Source organism: Schistocerca serialis, chromosome 1 (assembly GCF_023864345.2).
Source record: "Schistocerca serialis cubense isolate TAMUIC-IGC-003099 chromosome 1, iqSchSeri2.2, whole genome shotgun sequence".
Taxonomy (NCBI): domain Eukaryota; kingdom Metazoa; phylum Arthropoda; class Insecta; order Orthoptera; family Acrididae; genus Schistocerca; species Schistocerca serialis.
The window spans coordinates 347,081,452-347,103,925 of NC_064638.1; the positions used below are offsets into that span (position 1 = coordinate 347,081,452).

The following is a 22,474-nucleotide window of genomic DNA, read 5'->3' on the forward strand; positions in this document are numbered from 1 at the left end:
GTCCGGTAGTATGCGGCGGACCCGCGTGTCGCCACTATCAGTGATTGCAGACCGAGCGCCGCCACACGGCAGGTCTAGAGAGACTTCCTAGCACTCGCCCCAGTTGTACAACCGACTTTGCTAGCGATGGTTCACTGACAAAATACACTCTCATTTGCTGAGGCGATAGTTTAGCATAGCCTTCAGCTACGTCATTTGCTACGACCTAGCAAGGCACCATTATCAGTTACTATTGAGATTGTGAATAATGTACCGGCAAGACCGACGTTCTTCATTAACGGATTAAAGTTAAGTATTCCACCAGCTACGTTCGTTTTTCTAAATTCTAATTTCCTTTTCCTGTTCCAGACCTCACGCCAGCCTGTGTGAGCTAAAACGCGTGCCATTCAGCCTCCTTCTAGTAACACGGTGTTGGCTCTTCTGCCAACCAAAACATTGGCGACGAGGCAAAACCGCGTTCTTATCGATATTGCCTGATTTACTTGTGTAATGGCTTCCCCACAATCTCCAGATGTACTGTATGAATTTTATCGCTTACAGAATCAGCAGACGCAGACCTTACTGGATGCCCTTGGACAGCTCATCCAGGGTCAACGGGCAATGCAAAACGAGGCGGCAGCCGCCGCTCCACCCCTAACGCCACCACAACACGCTGTTGCACCAACTTTTCGACCTTTTGATGCTGCACTAGAAAGCTGGACGGAGTGGTCACGCCAATTTGGATTCCATCTCGTCGCCTACAGAATTCAAGGTAACGAGCGGCAGCCTTTTATGTTAGCATCGGTCGGTGTCCAAAAGTACCGTGTGATAGTCAAATTATTTCCCCAACGCAATGTAGCAACTCTGTCCTACGACGAAATTTTGTCTGCATTAGATGCATATTTCAAAGAATCAGTCAATGTAGTTGCGAAAAGGTATACCTTCTTTCGTACAAAGCGTACGGCAGGTCAGACTAATCGGGAGTGGGTTGCAACTTTGCAAGGCCTTACTAGGGATTGTGCTTTTGAGTGTGTCAATGTGGACTCCCTTATTCAGACACTATGGTGCGTGATGCAATTGCACAGAATGTTTAGGATGTTCATATAAGGGAACAGATCTTGAAACTAGTCAATCCCTCCCTTCAACAAGTGATGGACATATTGGATCGGCAGGACACACTTGACTTTGCTCAGGAATCATTTGAAACTTCGCCACCGCGTGTGTCAGGTTACCCGGCCCGCCGGGCGAGCTGCACGGAGCAGTAAACAGTCCTCGCGCCCGGCCGCACCGCTGCCGCCAGGCTCGCAGCCACGTGCACCGCGCAGGCAAGCAAATGCAGTGCTAAAATCATGCCTGCGGTATGCTACTAGACTTTCGCGTGGAAATTGCCCGTCATGCCAGGCTATTTGCTTTTTCTGTAATAAAAAAGTACATGTTCAGAGTGTTTGCCAGAAAAAGCTCAGATCGGACACTCACAACCATTCCAGGCCCTTTGCTTCACGCCGAATTAGAACCAAGGATACTCAGGCTCGTGAAACTTTGCCCATGGAAGTTCATGTAGTTCATTCCACTCCGCTCAGTGCCACTCTCTCTTACAGTGACTGTGTTCGTCCCACAAATAGTGTGTGTCGACAGCGCAAGAAATCCCGTCACGTCGCAAGTGATTATGTACCAGTGTCAGTTCACGTTGCACGAGACAGTCGCTCTAGTCGACAGCAGGACAATAAACTTTTTGTAGACTTGGAAATTAATGGCAAAGTGCTACCATTCCAGCTCGATACCAGAGAAGCAGTTTCACTGATCAATCACGACACGTACAAACAGCTGGGCACACCTCTGTTGTGTGCCACAAATGTTAAGTTAACTGGTTATTCAGGTCAAGATATCCCTGTGTTAGGACAGTGCAGCCTTCTTGCAACATACAAAGGACAAACAAAACTTCATTCTTCTTCTGCTTGGTTTCGATTTATTTCAGTTGCTTAACTTGTCTACAGTAAATCAGGTCCTATCAGTGCACCAGACTGTGCCTTCAGACAGTGTTTCTCGTCTATGTGAAGAATTTGCAGACATTTTTGCACTGGGCCTTGGCTGCGCTAAGAACTACAAAGCACATTTGGAACTGAAAGTAAATGTGCAACCAAAATTTTTCAGAGAGCACAATGCTCCCCACGCATTGCGTCATGAGGTCGCAAAAACATTACACGATTTGGAATCACAAGGTGTAATTGAACGTGTGCAGGCTTCTCTCTGGGCATCACCCTTAGTAATTTTGCCAAAAACCTTCGGGACAATTGAGACTTTGTGTGGACTTCAAGGCCAAAGTGAATCCACAACTAGTGATTGCAACTTTTCCTTTACCCCGCCCGGAAGATCTTTTTGACAAACTGTGCCCGGGTAAATATTTTTCGAAGTTGGACCTAGCAGATGTGTACTTGCCAATACCGGTGGACAAAGACTCCCAGCGCGTTTTGGTGGTTAACACGCATCTTGGTTTATATCTATTCAAATGACAGCCATTCGGGTGTGCATCCGCCCCTGCATTGTTTCAGCAATATATACAAACTGTTTGTGCGTCGGTCCCTACTGCAGCAAACTATCTGGCCGATATTGTGATCTCCGGAAAGACGGAAGAAGAACATTTGGCCAATCTCAGAACATTATTTCAGGTCTTGCGACAAAATGGTCTTCGCTTGTGGAAGGACAAATGTGTGTTATTTGCTCGTGACTTGCCCTACCTGGGACATGTACTCAATGCCCAAGGCATACATCCCAGTCCCGAGCACCTCCGTGCCTTACAAGACTTGCCTTCGCCGCAGAATTTGAAGCAGCTACAGAGTGTGCTGGGAAAAATCAACTATTATCATAAATATGTGCCGCATGCCTCTTCCATTTCAGCTCTGCTTCATCGCTTACGCCGTAAAGGTGTTCCGTTCGTCTGGACGACGGAATGCGAACGCGCCTATCGCCAGTTGAAATCGGCGTTGCTTTCCAATACTTGCTTTACGCCATTCGATCCCCAGAAGCCCCTTTTGTTGATGGTGGATGCATCGGATTTCGGGATCGGTGCTGTGCTTTGCGTCCAAATTGCTCTCGTCTGCGCAAAGATATTGTTCACAGATCGAGAAAGAAGCATTGGCTCTCGTATTTGGTGTTACAAAGTTTCATGATTTCTTGTATGGTCGTCACTTTACCATCATCACAGACCTCAAACCTTTGACATCGCTTTTTCATCCGAACAAGCCTGTACCTCCGCGTACAGCGCAGAAATTCATTCGCTGGTCAATTTTCCTCTCGCAGTTCCGCTACGATATCTTGTATCGGTCCACTGCTAAGCACGGAAACGCCGATGCGTTGTCCCGTTTGCCTGTTGCTGAGGATAAGGCATTTGATTCCTCCGAACTTGCTTGCATGTTTATTGATGCAGAAACCGATGACGTGGTCGAATCCTTTCCGATTGATTTTCGTCGTGTAGCTACAGCCACAGCTGCTGACCCGGTCCTTGCTACCGTTCTGCGTTTTGTTGCTACGCAATGGGCCTTGTCGAATTCACGGATCGGGGATCCGTTGGTTCGCCGATTTTTTGCTCACAAGGAGAGACTTTTTGTTAGACGTGGTGTTTTGCTGTTGCGTTCTGATAATGATCAGTCCAGGGTCGTGGTCCCACGTTCGTTACAGTCCTCTGTCTTACAGCTTCTCCACCAAGGACATTGGGGTATAGTGAGAACGAAACAACTTGCTCGTCAGCACTGTACTTGGTTCGGAATCTATGCCGCGATTACGAATATGTGCTCTTCTTGCATGGTGTGTGCCGGACAACAATCAGCACCACCGCGGAAATTCTTTGTATGGCCAAAAGCCACTTCCCCTTGGAAACGCTTACACATCGATTTTGCTGGTCCATTCTGGAACGCTCGATGATTGGTTGAGGTAGATTCATTCAGTAATTTTCCTTTTGTTGTCCGGATGCCTTCCACGACGTCATCTGCCACCATCCAAGCGTTATCTGCTATCTTTTGCATTGAAGTTATTCCACAGACTATTGTTTCCGACAGTGGCCCACAATTCATGTCCACAGAATTTCAGTCATTCTGCAAGGCCAATGGTATTCAACATCTGACATCCGCGCCGTTTTCGCCACAGTCAAACGGTGCCGCTGAACGATTGATCAGGACTTTCAAGTCACAGATGTTGAGGTTGAAAGAGTCGCATTCTCGGGAGGACGCATTATAGCTCTTTTTGTCCTCGTATCGCTCTCAGCCCCGAGATGGTCGCTCGCCGGCTGAGTTGCTCCACGGTCGTCATCATCGAACCTTGATGTCTTTGCTACATCCGCCGCATCAGGTTCCTGCGCAGCGGCAGACACCTGCTTTTGCTCCAGGCGACGTTGTCTACTATCGTCATTACCGAGGTTCACGGCGTTGGCTCGAAGGGCGCATTCTTCGCTGCCTCGGACGCGCTATGTATCTGGTTTTGGCGGCTTCTGGTGTGGGGCGCCGGCATCTCAACCAGCTGCGCCTCTGTCGTCGCATGGGATCTGCCGCTCGCCGTCTGCTTTCAGAGACGGTGCCTTCCGGTCAGCGCCCTGGGGACCCATCTACTGGCTCGCCTCAGCCCCAGGTGTTATCGACGCTGCCTTCCATTTTGCCCCATGGCGACGCGCCGCCACTGCCGCCGCCGCCGCCGCCGCCGCCGCCGCCTCCTGTTCTCCCGCCGACGACGCCCGCAGTGGACGCTCCGCTGCAACCGCCGGGCGCCTCCCTGGGTCACGCGCCGCCGGTCGGTTCCCGTGACCGGATGTCCTCCGACATGGAACTCTTGCCCGCTCCGGACCATATGTCGTCTTCGCCCGTCGGGTGCCCCGACCCGATGGAGGTCGACCCTACAGTCCTCATAAGCGTAGAACTTTTTGTAATATACTTACTCATTTTAGGAATAATACTGTTTCTTATACTTCTCTCTTTCATTATTTGATATATTTCAATCGATTTTCAAGGAGTATTGGAGGCACAGAAACGGTTTCGAAATTTGCGAAAAGGTAAATGCTTCGAAATTTTTTACTACAGATTATATTATCCAGAAAAGGGAGATTTGAGTTCAACGTCCCATCAATAACGAGGCCTCTAAGAGGGAGCCCAAGTTTGGATTAGGGAAAGATGGGAAAGGAAATCTGCTATGACCATTTATAAGGAAGTATTGTGGTATTAGCCTTAAGCGTTTTAGGGGAATCGCGGAAAACCTAGTTCTGGATCGACTGACTGGAAATTAAACCGTACTCATCCCGATTCCCACTCCGGTGTGCTAACCACAGCACCACCTAGTTCGGTGTGAAACTCAACTTAGCATGGTTGCGAAACCACACAGACAGCCATTTGTAGCAGTCAAATACTCTTAAAGAATGTGGCTTGAATTCAAAAGGGGCCCTACCACGGTTCTTATACGAGTCCAAGTAACATGAATGGTACTTAATGTACTGGTGTCTAAAATTAAAGCAACATACGTATTTCTCCATCGTGTCTCATTCACGTTCTAATCATACAAACTGTCTGTAGATATGCGCACGATCGTGTTCTGCACGGAAGGTGGGATGCCGGACAACGGACACCCACGCCAATGATGACCTCAACTCACGTATCAAACCGGTTAGTGCTTGCCTGTTAGCCCCATATCCACAATCGCTGTGGACACGGTCACAGACGGTGCAGCAAGGCACAGAGTCGCATAGCAGAATCTCTGCGGTTGAGGGCCTGGGAAGAATGGAAGCAGGACGGTCACAAACTGATGTAGCTCCATGGCTTGATGTGAATCGTTCTGTTGATTCTCAGGAGTGGTGACAGTTTACAGAGACAGAGACTGTAACCTCAAAAACAGGGCAGGTTCGACCACGTATAACGTCAGAAAGAGAGGACCACAATTTTTCTGCAAAAGCAGGACGGTACCCGCTAGTACTGTAGGTCAACTGGCATCTGACATCGCAGCATTCACTGGACGCGTTGTATGGAGGCAAATGGTGTACAGAAGGCTTTGACAGAGTAGCCTTTATTGTCGGACACCCGCTGTATGTGTATGTCTGACGCGACTTCACAGAAGGAAACGTCTAGAGCGGAGCCGTCAACGTATTAACTGGACGGTCGAACAATGGGCCAATGTTCTTTTCGCAGATGAGCTCAGATTTCGTCCAGAGGGTGATTCTCGACGGATTCGCATCTGGAGGGAAAGTAGAAAATGATTTCGGAATCCAAACATTAGGGAAAGAAATCAGTATTGAGGACAATCCCTAATGGTGTGGGCAGGGATTATGTTGAGTACTCAGAGACATCTTCTTGAAACTGTATGGGTGAATTGGCCCAAGGTGTAACTGCTGTCAGGTATGGTGAGATCTTGGGACCTCATCTCCTTTTGTTGCGAGGTTCCGTGAGCCCATACTTCGTACTAAGGGACGATAGCGCTCGACCCCATAGAGTGCAGGTGATTGATGTTTTCTTGGAGGTGGAAGACATTGCACAGATGGTGTGGCCTGCTCGCTTTTCAGATGTGAATCAAATAGAGGATGTCTGGGATGCATTAGGGTGGCCAATTGCAACACGTCGGCATCCACCAACCACTCTCCAAAACTTGCGAGCAGCTCTGCAGGAAGAATTGGCGATACTGCCTCAAAATGAGATTTATGACATCATTCACATCATGCCCCGTCGTTGTCAGACCTGTATTACCGCTATAGGTTTTCGCATTCCATACTGAGAACATTAACGAGTTGTCGAATGTGTGTGCAAATCCGTTAAGTTGGAAAAAAACAAGGATTGCTTTTGTCTACCATTAAGCGTGTAGCAGTTGTTTACGTTATGTATTCTGTACATTGTTTCTTCTTTACTATCGCCTGTTAATACTTTTTGTGGCAAAATAAATACAACCTTGAAAAATTTCCGTTTGTTTCTTTAATTTTGTTCACCAGTGTAAAAGTCAGTGATGACCAAGCTGCCGACCAATTATACCCCACACCAAGTGATACACATGTTGACTGAATATCCAAGGCGCGCTAGCAGCGGTGCCACTGATTGTTCATCTAAGACATTTGGCCGCGAGTTGACCTGCTCTACCTAAATAAGGCTGTGGAATCTTGATGTGATGACTGCTTTTTGAAATGATCTCAAGCGTTATGTCAGCTATGGCGTCCAATAATGAAGGGCGCGTTTGCTATGACACCGCCCAATAGCTACAGCCATTGTCGTAAAAAGATGCAATCGGAACACTTTCGAGAATACTTTGTCACTCAAGAGGCTACAGGTATCACGCAAGAGTTAGCTCCGTAGTAACATGTTTGTGCTTTGTAGTCAGTGGAAGCCGACGCAATTACCTGTATGAGAGCCTGCATATCATCGTGCATCAAATGGAGTCGAACATTCGACGACGGAAGATGTAAACTGGTTTCTGCTTCCAGGCGTCGAGCCGGGACCGTGGATGAACGGTCTACTGTGATCATGTGAACAACATCGTGGTGTAACGGGACTGTTGAGAATATACGTGGTCCAGCACCCATTCGTTGTCAGGTACAACTGTTTTCTGTCCACTGGTGCGACAAAAGAGTAACTTTCCCAGTAGTATTCTTCTTTCAAAATGATATGTGGTGGTATGACAAAGCTTTTCAAGAGACCACCCACCTCCATAGCCGAGGCTTCTTACGTCTCTGCCATGGAACTCGACTCTTGGGTAGAAGAATTGTTCACCACCAGTGATTGGCCAGAAAGAGGTGGAGAGGGGGTGGTGTACAGTCCCTAAACACAACACTTTAGCCAGTGTCCTAAGCTGAATTCTAAACCTCTTCATACCGTCTCATCTGCTGAAGACATGTGGCACCGTTAATGGTGATACGTCCGTCGGAAGTGATTGTGAATCCCGGCCGTCCCCTTGATGCCATTTAAGGGAAGCAGGCTTTTAGACCGCGCAATCCCTTTTCTTACCATCATACAACATAAACATGCCTCCTACTTTCAACGGATAAAACATAAATATTTCAAGGTAAGAGAAGAAGGGTCATTGGGAGTCGATTGAGAAACCCCTGCATGATTAGATGCCTGAATTTACGCCTGGGGACAATGGCGTAAGACTTTTTTTTCAAAATCTCCTTATAGGTCAGTTGTTTACAAATATATTCGCTCAGGTGTTGACGACGCTAACTCGCACTTGATTTCACACTCCGTGAAATAGTAGTACTTGGGTATTTTTGGTCAGATCTCATGAGGTGTCGGTAGATCTATGCAAACTGAAATCACATATTCATGTTACCTGTACATTGCTCTAAACACCATCCGAGGTCATTTTCATTCAAGTAAAGGATATATATTTGAAATACCATATTAGGAGATAATTTTCTCAACGCAAATGCCGAGTTCTTATCAGATATCTTGATGGACTTTCAAGATTTTTGTGAATAGATTTGCAATTCAAGTGAGACTCATCTTCTTCGCAACTTAATAGGTTAACGACTGCTTGTAATGCTGTGTCCTAGCGAGCTATGAACGCACTTTGTTTGTCTGGTAGATGTAGGAAGCCTTTTGCCCTTGACTGAAAAATGTAGCGGCACTGTCTATTTTTATGTGCCTCAACTGCATGACTGTCCTGGCTATGTACGTACTGCACCTGAACACATTGTTTGTGGAAGTTGATTTTATGCCATTCGAACGAAGTGGTTTAAGGATTACTTTGTGCGTGTGCCATAATATGACACCTATACGGATTTTCAACGATTAGAACCACGAGTGTTAACTGTGGAACATCCACAAACGCGATCGTCGCTAGGATACAAATTTTGTTACAAACAACTTCAGCGGACATAATACGACCACTTTTACTTACTTTACAAGGTACCTTTCACACGCCATCCATTGAGCTGGTCTTTTCAGCAGCAGAGTGTTGTGCCCTTTTATAGCTAAACAGCAGCCACACCAACTTGATCGACGTTTAGTTGAACCACACTATGCGGTTAATAATTGGGACCATCCGACCAGCGCCCACTTATGGCTTCCTCTGCTGAGCAACATATATCCACGCGCAGTTCCAAAGAAGCGAGGCCCTTCTTAGGGATACCGTAAGGTATATGAGAACCTGGAATTACCCATAGGGGATTACATACAAAGCCTACGACGAAATAGCTTCCTTTCAAGAAACCTACCGTTACGGCAAGAAAAACAGCTATATGCCAGTAATATCGAGGTGAGAGACCTGTCAGATCAGAAGTGTCAGCTTACTGAAAATCCTGAAGAGCATGAGTGAGTCCTAAAGTATAACTGTGGTACTGCTGGCACAGAACACGACAAGAAAAGATATTCACATTAAGTTAGTATGTACGTAATTTTGCTTTTCTGTATTTTTGCTATACACATATACTATTGTTATGTACCTGTAAGTATATAATTCATGCGTGTGAGCCATACTAATAAATAAATAAAAGCACTACTTAAATACAAAGTTAGTTTCAAAGATGTCGTTGGGACATTATTGCTTTAATACAACTGAGTCTACTATTTCAGTTATTTCACATGGATCCTCTACAGCATAATATAAGGTTGTATACTATCTTTCTATACTTATATTGTACGTAAATAAGCCTTGTTTTTCATCTTTCTATTATATGTAAAATATTTATATAAATAACGTATGTTAACCATATAAAAATGGCATAGGATAAAAGCCGAAATCGGTGGTATACTCACTGCAGCGACTGCTGGGTTCGCAGCTTCTTGCTCTTGACGTAGACAACAGACGTGATGGCAATGACGACGACGATCATAGCGCATGCGCAGCCGACCGCCACGTAAAAGGTGCCGCTAGACGTCACCAGGGAGGCGGGGTCCAGCCGGATCGAGTCGTTTCGCGGCGACGCCTCCTCTGAACAAAGAGACCGATTCCGTAGTGTCGTACTTCTGTGTTGTCGTCACTTAAATAACGTCCCACACTTCTGCTTGGGGTCAGGAGCTTCTCCATGAACTGTTCATAACCAAACGATCTGTGGAACTCTAGTAACAGGAATGATAAACGAAATGGTTGGCTATGATACTACATATCTTCTTCATCAGTGCGATTTCTCCTTCTTCCTTAACACCATTTACGATTTCATTATTACGAATAGTGTATCATACGTACTTGTCACACCCACTTGTATGCTTAAACAGTATTCTCTCTGTGATGGTTTAAAGCTCCGTAGGCATCCTGTTGAGTTGGTAGGAAAGAGTCACGTGATGTGACCCTTAGCGGCTGCAGGGCAAAATTTTGCCACCTTATTCCGTCACTGACACGTTCTATACTCCTGGTAGTTGTCAGAATTCAGTAAACTATTTCACGTGCCAAAAGTTCGGCTACCTACACCTCTTTGAATAAAAGGGCAACCCGTACGACCTACACGTGGTAAAAACGGCCTGTGTATCTTTAATACCTGATACATGTAGCTCTGACCTTGAAGGGTATTCTTCCAGACGTCAACGAAGATGTTTTTCCAGTACGACTCCGCTTCACACGAAAACCACCACCGTAAAACCTGTAGCTTCTAACAATGTTCCTATAACTGTAACGGCAATCAGTTTCCTTGCAGGCAGGCACGCAACTCAAGTCGAGATGAAGCAGAATTCATCTGTGGAAAGGAATTTCCACCATCCACTCAATGAATGATCTTTACGTTGTTGACTCCATAATAAATGACGTCGTCTCAGCAGTTCCTTGTAGGAAATATACACTGTCGGATACCTATCACACAGAATAACTTTTACTATGACGGTGTCCTATATTCTCCAGAAAATATCTTGTAGAAATCGCTGTTGACTAATGTGCGACGATCATTACATTAGTCTCGTCAAACACTTCAGATAACATGTTGCCCAGGTGAACCACCGTTGAGTCTGGCCTGCTAAATGTGTCCATGATTTTTACTCATAAAACAGTGCCTAGCCTTTGTGCATGGAACCATACACGCACATTAACCCGGCCTAGGGTGCTTAGAGCCCCCTTCTCTAAGCGCACATGGGTAATTGTCAGCAGGCGCGTCCAAGTCGCGGAAGTGGGCCCGGCTTTCGAGCTGGCGGAAAAGTTCTGCTGGGGACCCAGTATCGCGGGGTATAACGTGTTACCCATTCCCAGGGTTACGGGTAAAGACCACATCGGCATAGAAGGCGAAGAAGATGGACTTCGGTACGGCGGACTTGGCGTAAGTGGCACCTCATTCCCAGAGTAGTCTAAGGGACGGACAGACAGAGCCCCTGACCCCAGAAAGGCAATCGTCTAGTGGAAGAAAAGTACGATTAAAAATCATCTTGACCTCCTAGACGGGGCTTTGGACCTGCACTCCACCCTAACAAAAGAAATCACATGCAAAACCTCCCAATTTAGCCTCGGAACGGAATGGATCAAAACGAAGACGACAACAGGCACGAAAAAGGACAATGAGAATTGCAACATGGAATATACAAGGAATTTCTACAAAGCAACGAGAAGTCTTTAAAGAAATAAAGAGCCTTGACGTCGGAATAACGGGCCTAACAGACACCAAAGAGAAAAGGCATGATACAGAAGAGATGAATGATTACATTTACATTTATAGTGGAGTTCCAAAGGAACAACGAGCCCAAAGTGGACTTGCCATTACCATAAAGAAACAACTCAAGAAAAACCTAACCAGCCGGGAATGTGTCAATGATAGAATTCAGCAAATACAGATGAAAATAAAGGGCCATTCTGTGGTGATTATTGTGGTCTATTCATCAAACGACTACGCTGATGTAGCGAAGAATGACTTATTCTACACTCAACTGACAAGATCTCTTAAAAATATAGAAAATCGCAAGGAAGTCATTTTACAAGGAGCCCTTAATGCCAGAACAGGATGAAAAGCTAATGATAACATAGTGGGGCAATATGGTGAAGAAACCACAAATAATAATGGTGAAAGATTGATAGAATTCTACATGCTAAATTACTTAAGAATTCTGAATGGATGGATCAAGCATAATGACATCCGCAGATATACATGGGCGAAATCAAGCGTTAACACCAAGTCCATTATAGACTATGTCACAACAAAGCAAACAACAAAGCTAGTAGCACAAGACGTGAGGGCTATGAGAGGTGCAGAGTGCGGGGCAGACCATTTTTTGCTAATGTCTAAGACATTATTCATGTTTATCAAAGACACAGAAATTCAAGTGGAAACCGAGTCAGAGGAAATTCAATATAATTTACATACCCTTGACCATAGTTCTACCCGCTTCTTGTACGAGCAAGGGCTAGCAAAAAAACTTGCTGCCGTTGATGAAACCTCTGTAGATAAGATGTCTGAGATGGTTAAAGAAGCCATACATAACGCAGCTTATGAAGCACTAGGGAACAAAAAAGCAAAACAAGGATAATGGAGTGTAGTCGAATTAAGTCGGGTGATGCTGAGGGAATTAGATAAGAAAATGAGACACTTGAAGTAGTAAAGGAGTTTTGCTATTTGGGGAACAAAATAACTGATGATGGTCGACGTAGAGAGGATATAAAATGAAGACTGGGAATGGCAAGGAAAGCGTTTCTGAAGAAGAGAAATTTGTTAACATCGAGTATTGATTTAAGTGTCAGGAAGTCGTTTCTGAAAGTATTTGTATGGAGTGTAGCCATGTATGGAAGTGAAACGTGGACGATAAATAGTTTAGACAAGAAGAGAATAGAATCTTTCGAAATGTGGTGCTACAGAAGAATGCTGAAGATTAGATGGGTAGATCACATAACTAATGAAGAGGTATTGAGTAGAATAGGGGAGAAGAGGAGTTTGTGGCACGACTTGACTAGAAGAAGGGATCGGCTGCTAGGACATGTTCTGAGGCATCAAGGGATCACCAATTTAGTACTGGAGGGCACCGTGGAGGGTAAAAATCGTAGAGGGAGACCAAGAGATGAGTACATGAGTACATTAAGCAGATTCAGAAGGATGTAGGCTGAAGTAGGTGCTGGGAGATGAAGAAGCTTGCACAGGTTAGAGGAGCATGGAGAGCTGCATCAAACCAGTCTCAGGACTGAAGACCACAACAACAACAATAGAATATGTGGTGACTGCTGGAACCATTCGGTACAAGAGAAGGTAGAAAGTAAGAAGAAAGCTTATAAGGAATGATTGAACTAAAGATCAGACAATGATTGGCGGAAATACAGAGAGCGGAGAAAATATGCACAGAAAACAATAATTAAGGCCAAAAACGAATCCTGGCAGAAAACCGGTGAAGATAAACAGAAAAAGCATGGGGAGTACGCAAGCAAATAGAACCTGGAAGGTATTAAAAACAATGAGAACACAGAATAAAGACAAAGTAGATATAAACCTTATTAGCTTGCACGAATGGGTACAACACTGCCAAGGATTACCAACTGAGAAGAGAGTGGCAGTCACTGAGAACCCACCAGAAATTGAAATCAGTTACGATAATATACCACCGATAACCCCGAAGGAAGTCCAAAATGCAATTAATGCCATGGAAAACACAAAGTCGCCAGTTGCAGAATTAATTTGTATAGAACTGTCAAAGAAGTGCCGTCAAAACTGTTCGAAATATTGGCAGTGATTTTTGAAAAATGTGTTAGAGGTGACGAAACCCCAAAGGAATGGAAAAAGGCAACAATTACATCAATACTTAAGAAGGGCAACATGAGAAACTGTGCAAAGTATCGTGGTATTAGTGTGACGCTATCCATGGTTAGAGTCTATGGCCGTATCCTAAAAAAAAGGATACAAGAAGAAATAACTGAATCTGAAGAACAAAATGGATTCACATCTAATCGCTCCTGTACTGATGGAGTATTTACCCTTAAAAACCTTGTGGAGAAAAGGACAGCAAGGGGCCTTACGACCCACCTTGTCTTTGTAGACCTCCACAAAGCTTACGCCACAGTTCCACAGAACGAGCTATGGACAAGTCTAACTGATAATGGCGTGTCACCGAGCTATATGAAAGCTGTCAGACTCCTCTACTAAGTTTGTATGGCAATGGTAGAAGTGAGAAATCAACTATCTCAAGAGTTTGAGGTGCCAAGGGGACTACCCCAGGGATGCACACTCGCCCCTACACTCTTTAAAATCTACCTATAGGAGGCACTAAAATCCGGGAAAAGGAAATGCGGCAGAATTGGGAATCCCTATAGACGATAAGATCTTGTTCACTTTATTTTTTGCTGACGACCAATTGTTAGTAGCTGAAGATGAGGAAGATGCAAATTACATGCTCCGCAAATTAAAAGAAGAATGTGAAAAATGGAGTCTTGTCATAAATGTATCTAAACCAAAATATCTGAAAGTGTGAGAAAATGCTGTTAACGATTTACAACTCGGTGCTGAAACTGTTAAAGGGAGTCATACTTTTAAGTACCTGGGAGTGAACTGTCGTCCAATGGTAGAAGTATGGATGCTATAAACAACAAAATTGGCCAGGGCAAGCGATCCATAGAACAACTAAATGGTATTCTCTGAAACAAAAACATAACCCGCAGAACAGGACATACCATCTACCACAGAAGCATTGAAAGTATCACAACACATGGTGCACAGTTGTGGGAACCAACTCAGAGGCAGAAAGACCGCCTGCTGGCTTTCGAGTTGGGTTTCTGTACACGGAGCTGTGTATATTCCAGGCTTGATCAAATTAGAAACGATAGTATCAGTGAGGTTATGAATGTCGACAGCACAATCCTAGACCACATAGAAAGGAAGCGCCTCCTCTGGTATGGTCACTTACAGCGTTTGCCCGAGACAAGATGGTCAAAACGTGTATGGCAATGGACTCCACATCAAAGAAGAAAGCTTGGTAGACCTGCGAGATGGTGAAAAGACGAAGTCAACGAAGCAATGGCGGCGAGAGCTCTTAATGAAGGAGACTGAAATGACGGTGAATGATGGAGAGTGGGATGCGACAGGCGGCGGCAGTCGTAGTAACCTCAAAAAGTGACCAAAGCAGCATTCGGTCTTAGGTCCTTTACTGTTCTTGATATACGTTAACGACTTACCATTCCACATTGATGAAGATGCAAAGTTAGTTCTTTTTGCTGATGATACAAGTATAGTAATAACATCCAAAAACCAAGAACTAAGTGATGTAGTTGTAAATGATGTTTTTCACAAAATTATTAAGTGTTTCTCAGCAAACGGACTCTCTTTAAATTTTGATAAAACACAGTATATACAGTTCCGTACAGTAAATGGCACAACTCCAGTAATAAATATAGACTTTAAACGGAAGTCTGTAGCTAAGGTAGAATTTTCAAAATTTTTAGGTGTGTCCATTGATGAGAGGTTAAACTGGAACCAACACATTGATGGTCTGCTGAAACGCCTGAGTTCAGCTACGTATGCTATTAGGGTTATTGCAAATTTTGGTGATAAGAATCTCAGTAAATTAGCTTACTGTGCCTACTTTCATTCACTGCTTTCGTATGGCGTCATATTCTGGGGTAATTCATCGTTGTGTAGAAAAGTATTCATTGCTCAAAAACGTATAATCAGAATAATTGCTGGAGCCCACCCACAGTCATCCTGCAGACATCTATTTATGGATCTAGGGGTCCTCACAGTAACCTCACAGTATATATATTCACCTATGAAATTTGTTGTTAATAATCCAACGCAGTTCAAAAGTAATAGCAGTACGCATAGCTATAACACCAGGAGAAAGGATGATCTTCACAATGCAGGGTTAAATCTGACTTTGGCACAGAAAGGGGTGCATTATGCTGCCACAAAAGTCTTTGGTCACCTTCCAAACAGCATCAAAAACCTGACAGATATCCAACCAACATTTAAAAATAAATTAAAAGAATTTCTAGATGACAACTCCTTCTACTCATTGGCTGAATTTTTAGATACAAATTAAGGGAGGGAAAAAAAACAACTTAAACATTTGTGTCATGCAATACTTTGTGTAATGTAATATCTTGTACAGACATCTTTTATTAACCTGACACGTTCCACATCATTACAAAGTGTCGTATTCATGATCTATAGAACAAGTATTAATCTAATCTAATCTAATCTCACACTGACTTACATTACTAATTGCACTTAGTGCCAGTGCCCTGCTCCTAATGAAAGTACAAACGTTCCTGAGGTGTCATCGACAAAACATAGACTTATTTCAGTTTTCTTCGAATCATGCGCTTATTAAAGAAATAAGACGCATTTACTACAGAGATTGCCGATTTCTGTCGAGGAATTCTGATTTTCATTTAGAGTGATTTTCTTCTTTACATCTCTTTCTTATTATGATTTATGTATGAATAGTCTAGTATAATGTTAGTGGCTAATATATTCATCTGCAGTTTCGACAGCTAATGCATTTCAGTAACACGAATCTGGAATACACAGCTCTTTCACTTATCGGTAGGTGTAGTTAATGCAACAAAAGACTGACTAATGCGATGTGTGTAACTGCGCATCGAAACATTCAGCATACAGAATTTCATGTTCAGGTACTCAAAAAATTTCTGTTTTGTATATCTACAGAACTTTGTAACCGTAAGACAAATTCAAGCTGCATGTAGCACCGGGACTACGTAGAATCCCCATCTTTCACTCTGGTGGAAAACGCTCCGCTGTTGGACACATATGACTTCAGTAGTACGTCTGAATTTTCCAGCGCTACTCTCCCATAGTATTTCATTGTTATAAGGGTATTGTTCATCTATTTAATCGGTTGCCAACTATTTAAAGATCCTTAAACATATGTAACATTCCTTTCATTAGTCTGTATTCCATGTACAAATATGACATTTGCGAAGTTTGGGCACATACAAATTTCACAAAATTAACGAAAACACGTAGACGAAGCTGGTCGGTGGATTACCTTCATTCATCGTGTAATCAAGAATTTCCAAGTCTCTGACTGACCTTTAAGGCAGATCTTGTTGCGCCGGAAGTTGAGGCAGGTCTGGTTGTGCAGCGGGTTGTGCGAGCTCACGTTGAGCTGCAGCAGCACCTGGATCTCCGCGCTCACCACTCCTGTGCACGGGAACCGAACCCTGCAACCGCAGCACCACAGCCTCTTTCAGCACTCCACACAGCAACTGACACCTTCAATTAGATTATAGCGTTGCGACCCGCGAACACTATGGTGATTTTGGCAGCCCCATTACTTAAAGCATTGAAAAGTCAGTGAGCATAGTTGTAAGACCCGTTCGAAAAATTTACGGAAAAGGTAATATTTTGATACTCTTCATTTTCTAGTGGTGCCTGAAGCAAGAGCTAAACATACTCAACAGTCGACGAGAAAAGTCAGTAGGGGAACCCAGTGAACGTGAACAACCGGCCACAACATGATTCGCGATCAGCGAGTAACACTCATTGAAAAGAGAAGAGAAGCTTGTTCACCTTTCATCAGAATGAACGAATGAGACACTTTTCCCACAAAGTTTGATATTTATTTAAACTTTTTATTCGTTTGACAAATGATTTCGGCTTTTTAAGCGATTGTCCAGCTACAAAATGGGGATACAGTGCTGTGGAAGCCAATTACTCTTTTTCCTTTGCGTATAGATGTACACAAACAGATCTTCGAAATTAGTAGACGACACTCACTTTCATTCTTGGTAAAGATAACTTCTTTGCACGTTTCTCACCATTTGTGTACAATCTAACTGTCAAAACATGAAGAACATTTGCAAAGTAACACAAGACATAAATTCGCTGCAATTTTTATTAATATGAGAACTTTCGTAGCTACCTATACTTCGGCTAATTCACTTTCACAACACTGTGTTCCCATTTATTGATGAAAAATGGCTTAAAAAGCGGAAACCAGTTTTGAGATGATAGAAAAGTTTACATAAATAACAACTTAAATCGTAAAAATGCTGCACTGATTCCTTAAGAATGTGGCTTTGTATCCCCAATGAAGAAGAATGATATTATAAGCAGTTGCTTTGTTAGTTGTATTATAAATAGTTGCAGTCATTATTGTTGTAATAGCACGAATAGCAGCAGGTGAAGAAACTAAAAGTAATATAATTAGAAACAAATAGAACATAGAGAAAATCCTCGGCTCCATTTCTGTGATGAGAGGAGAATATCCTAATTGGAAAAACGAAAGATGCCAGGGAAAAACTGAATACTACGTGGAGTGTGCGTAGTCATCATTTTTTCTGGAAGGTGTCAAAAGGTAGCAGAACCATTATGGAAATTTCTGGAAATTTTATTTCAACTTTAGTGTACAGGGTGAATGTTAATGAAACCGACAAAGTTCGGGGACGAATTCGTGACTGGAAATGGAGGAAGAAAGGTCCCATGAACATGTGTCCGGAAATTCGTCGCTGCGACGCTAGATGGCGATGACGAATGAAAGTTCCCCTCACCATGTGCCGTGGGTTCCTTGTGTGTTGCAGGCTGTGTAATTAACGGAGCGTACTGTAAGCAACAGAATGATCCGGTACTCACGCCGGGAACAAGCCGAGATGGTGTTTGTATACGACCAAGCAGATGAAAATGGTCAACAGTCAGCACGGCTACAATAGATCTAGTACCCTCACAGACACCAACCACATCACACAACATTTTTAGCTCTTTATGGACGTTCGTGTGATCATTCGTTCTTTCAGACAGCCAAACGTGCAGGAAGGCGGTGGACTGTGCATACACAAAATCTGGAGGACCGTGTTGTGCAGAATGATGAGACGAACCCAACTAAAAGCTCCAGGCAACATCGTTTAGGCTAAAGTACGATTATGTGTATCCTGCACGACAACCACAATTATCCCTACCACCTCCATCGTGTGCAAGGATTGTCAGCAGCGGTTTTCCCTCTACGGAAGCATTTTGTCTCTGGTGTTTGCACCAGATCATTGCAATTATGGGATTTATGTCATCAGCCCTTTTTGCCGACAATGCAACTTTTACCAGAACTAGCAGCATCAGTCTGCATAATCTTTATCAGTGACCTGCAGACATCTCATCAGTATCGGCACAGAATCAGTGTGTGGACTCAGCGTTCATTTCCGGACAGATGTTCAAAGGAACTTTTTCCGTCCATTTCCAGTCAGGAATCCGTCCCTGCAGTTTGTCGGTTTTATTAACGTTAACCCTGTATAACGGGTTGGGTTGTTTGTGGGAAGAGACCAAACTGCGAGGTCATCGGTCTCGTCAATCAGGGGAGGACCATCCCCGCATTTGCCTGGAGCGATTTAGGGAAATCAGGGAAAACCTAAATCAGGATGGCCGGACGCGGGATTGAACCACCTTTTTTTTTTTTTTTTTTTTTTTTGGGAGCTGCGGGAGAGCGAGGAAGGCAGAGCGATCAGGAGTCGTTACCTGGTCACAGTGTCCCCCTCGTCCGTCAAGGAATCAAGGAATCAGGGATGGGAAGGGGAAATGTTTTTTGGGAATTATTATTTATTTATTTATTTTTATTTACTGTTTTTAATACATTCTTAGTGTGGTTTTACTTTATACCACAACAAAAATAAATGTATCTAGCACCGCATCGTGCTCTGAGTAAAGAAAACAATATCTCGGCACGTTCCTACACCGAGATAATGTATATGGGGAAAACGAAAAAAAAAGTGCTGCATACAGGATGCAGAAGGGTGTGTCGGTACTCTCCTTACGCTTCATCATCCAGGTACGTCTTCACGTGTATCATGTTATTCCACCGAGAATCGAACTTATTCTTGCCAGCTCACTCAATGGGTGTCTTCTCCTACCTGTTGATGATCCAGCTGCATGGAGGGTCGCGTAGGGCACTCCCTAAGTAATTAGAAAAATACTGTCTGTATTTTGGGTTCCGTACGATCTTGCAATGGCGTTCTTGTAGGTAGTTCCAAAAGTCGAATACATCTTTAGGTCTATCGTGAAATAAGTAGTGTACCGCATGTGCACGGATCTACGTGACGGCGTTGGTCTTGGCGCGCGGGAAATACTGTTGATCGGGAAATAGTAGAAACCGAGGTGTAATGTGTTCCGGAGTCACTCGTAGAAAATACGACAAAATTTGTCGCACCAACCACCATACGCCTTCTGGCGCGCCACATGTGAGACGGTGTTCGTCCGTGTCTGGCATCCCGCAGTCTACGCCGAGAGGCGATTCCGCCACGTTTATCTTGTGGAGGTGTGATCGGGTGATCTGTTTACCATTGACTGTGATGTACCATGTGGATCGGACGGCTGTGTCCATTGTAACCGCGTGAATCGTCTTCCACACCACCTTCCAATTAACCTGAGGGCTTTTGGTCTCCACGATGTTTGGTGCGCGCCTCTGCTGTAGGACATGATATATATCCCGCGCCGACCCCTGTTTCGTCGGTGGTACTGCGATACGGACATATCTGTGTTCAATGTAAAAGTTCCCGAAGTAGTAGAAGGGTGGGGGTATGTCTTGCGTCGTCAGTAGGGGCATAAGGGAGGGCGGAGCTAGGGACTCCAACAGCAAACCTGTCAAACTTTCCGTGTGGTGGCGCCACAGCTTGATGTGTGAGCTGACATACAGGGCCACAGCTCTGTCGTGGACATGGACTAGACCAAGACCTCCCCTTTCTGGTGGAAGGGTCAGTGACTCATAACTGACTTTGAAGAGCATGCCCGTACTGACGTAGGCTCCGAACGCCGCTAATAGACGTCGAGCCATCAGTAACGGTATTGGAAGAACACGCGGTATGTGTGGTAGGCGCGATGCGAGGTAAACATTGACGAAGTGTGCCCTTTGGAGAATGTCGTGGGTCCGCAGACGAAGGTTGAAGATCTGGACCCGAATTTGTTGTAATAAGCGGCGGTAGTTAAGAGCCGCAGTGCGCCGTGTGTCGTCGTGAAACTGTATTCCGAGACATTTGATAGTGCTACGAAGCTGTAGGGGTTCGACACTCGCTGGGGTCAAACCGTCTCCTATGGCCATGGCGACCGATTTGGCGACGTTGAGACAGCTGACGGAAGCCACACCGTACGTGGTAATCCATTCTAGTGCTCTGATGACATCGTCGTGATTGCGGAACACGAGAGCCAGGTCGTCTGCATATGCTGTACAGCGAAATGTGACGTCACTTAGGGTAAGACCGGTGAGGCGTTGACGGAGACCACAGAGGAGCGGTTCCAGTGCCAGAGCTTATAGTAGCGTTGACAAGGGGCAGCCTTGACGCACGGAGCGGAAAATCGGGAGGGACTGCGAGAGACGCCCGTTAATGAGCACTTTGGAAGTCGCCCCTCGGAGGAGGCGCATCACGACGTCTGTGAATTGCTGTGGGTACTGCATGTGTTGGAGAACGGACGTTAGGTACGCGTGATCCACTCGATCAAAAGCTTGGCTAAAATCTAGTGATGCCAGCGCTCCCGGGATGCCGCGTGCCCTAGCTAGGGCTATTAAGTCACGGTACAGACACAGTGCTGTGTGGATGTTGTTGATACCCCCTAGGGAAGTCTGATCTGGTGAGATGACGTAAGGTAGGGTCGGTCGTGGACGGTTTGCTAATAGTCTGGTGAATACCTTTATGTCGCAGTTGACGAGTGTTAGCGGGTGGTAATCTTGTATTCGAGCCCCACCTTTAGGTTTGTGGACCAGTACAATTATTCCTTCTACGAAGGTCGCAGGGAGCGGCACCGCGGGGGACGTAAGCTCCCGACAGATTGTTAACTTGGGAGCCAGTAAATACTGAAAAGTTTTATAAAACTCCACAGGGAGCCCGTCGGGTCCAGGAGACTTATTCGCCGCTCCTTTACCGATGGCGTCGATAACTTCGTCTTCCGTAATGTAGTTCAATAATTCAGTTTGTAAATCCTGTGGGACAATGCCGTAAACCAGTTGTGAGACTGCTGTCACCGTCGTCGGGTCGTAACATTGAGCAGAATAAAGTCGTGTGTAATGGTCGAAGAAGGCTGCAACAATATCGCGTTGTGTGGTGTGATGACGGCCGTCCTCAGTGGGGATGGCATGTATCAGTGCCCGTCTTCGCAGTGTACGTTCTCGGATGACGTGGTACATGGTGGGTCGTTCCGTTGCGAGTCTGTCTTGTGTTCGTGCTCGGACGATCGTCCCTTCGAGGTGTCGGCACATATGGGTTACGATCTGTGCTTTCGCACGCTGAACTGGCAACTGTCGTTCCGGTGTGGGTGGCAAGGAGGCGCATTCGCGAAGGACGATGAAATAAAAATCGAGGATCTGCCGCCTCCAAGCAGCAGTCTCACGACCATCCGTAGGGCCGGCTTGGCGCAGGTTAACCACCAGCTAATCGACGAAGGATACGTTGGGAGGCGGCGGACGCACAAACTCCACGTGTCTTCGATGGCGCATCGACAATCCGGAGAAGCGAGATGAGCAAGGTTTAATTTCCAGGGATGTCGGCTGCGCCACACCCGTTGGCGACGAAGGGTCACGCCACATATATAGGCCTCGTGATCAGAAAAGGCTACTGGCCACACCTCCGCGTCACTCACCATTGCCGCGCGAGAACGGGAGACGTAAATTCTATCGATGCGACTAGAGGAGTGACTCGTGAAATGGGTGTATCCCGGTCTATTTCC

General features: G+C 45.0%; 1 protein-coding gene across 1 annotated transcript in view; it reads right to left on the reverse strand.

Annotated features, from left to right (window-relative positions):
- Nucleotides 1–22,474, reverse strand: part of LOC126457405 (tyrosine-protein kinase Dnt-like) — a 233,936-nt gene that overhangs the window by 63,859 nt on the left and 147,603 nt on the right. Inside the window, exons 4-5 of the mRNA XM_050093674.1 lie at nt 16,868–16,998; nt 9,687–9,861 (exon numbers count right to left, since the gene is read on the reverse strand). Coding sequence (XP_049949631.1) covers nt 9,687–9,861; nt 16,868–16,998 — 306 coding nt within the window. The remainder of the gene's footprint in view (nt 1–9,686; nt 9,862–16,867; nt 16,999–22,474) is intronic.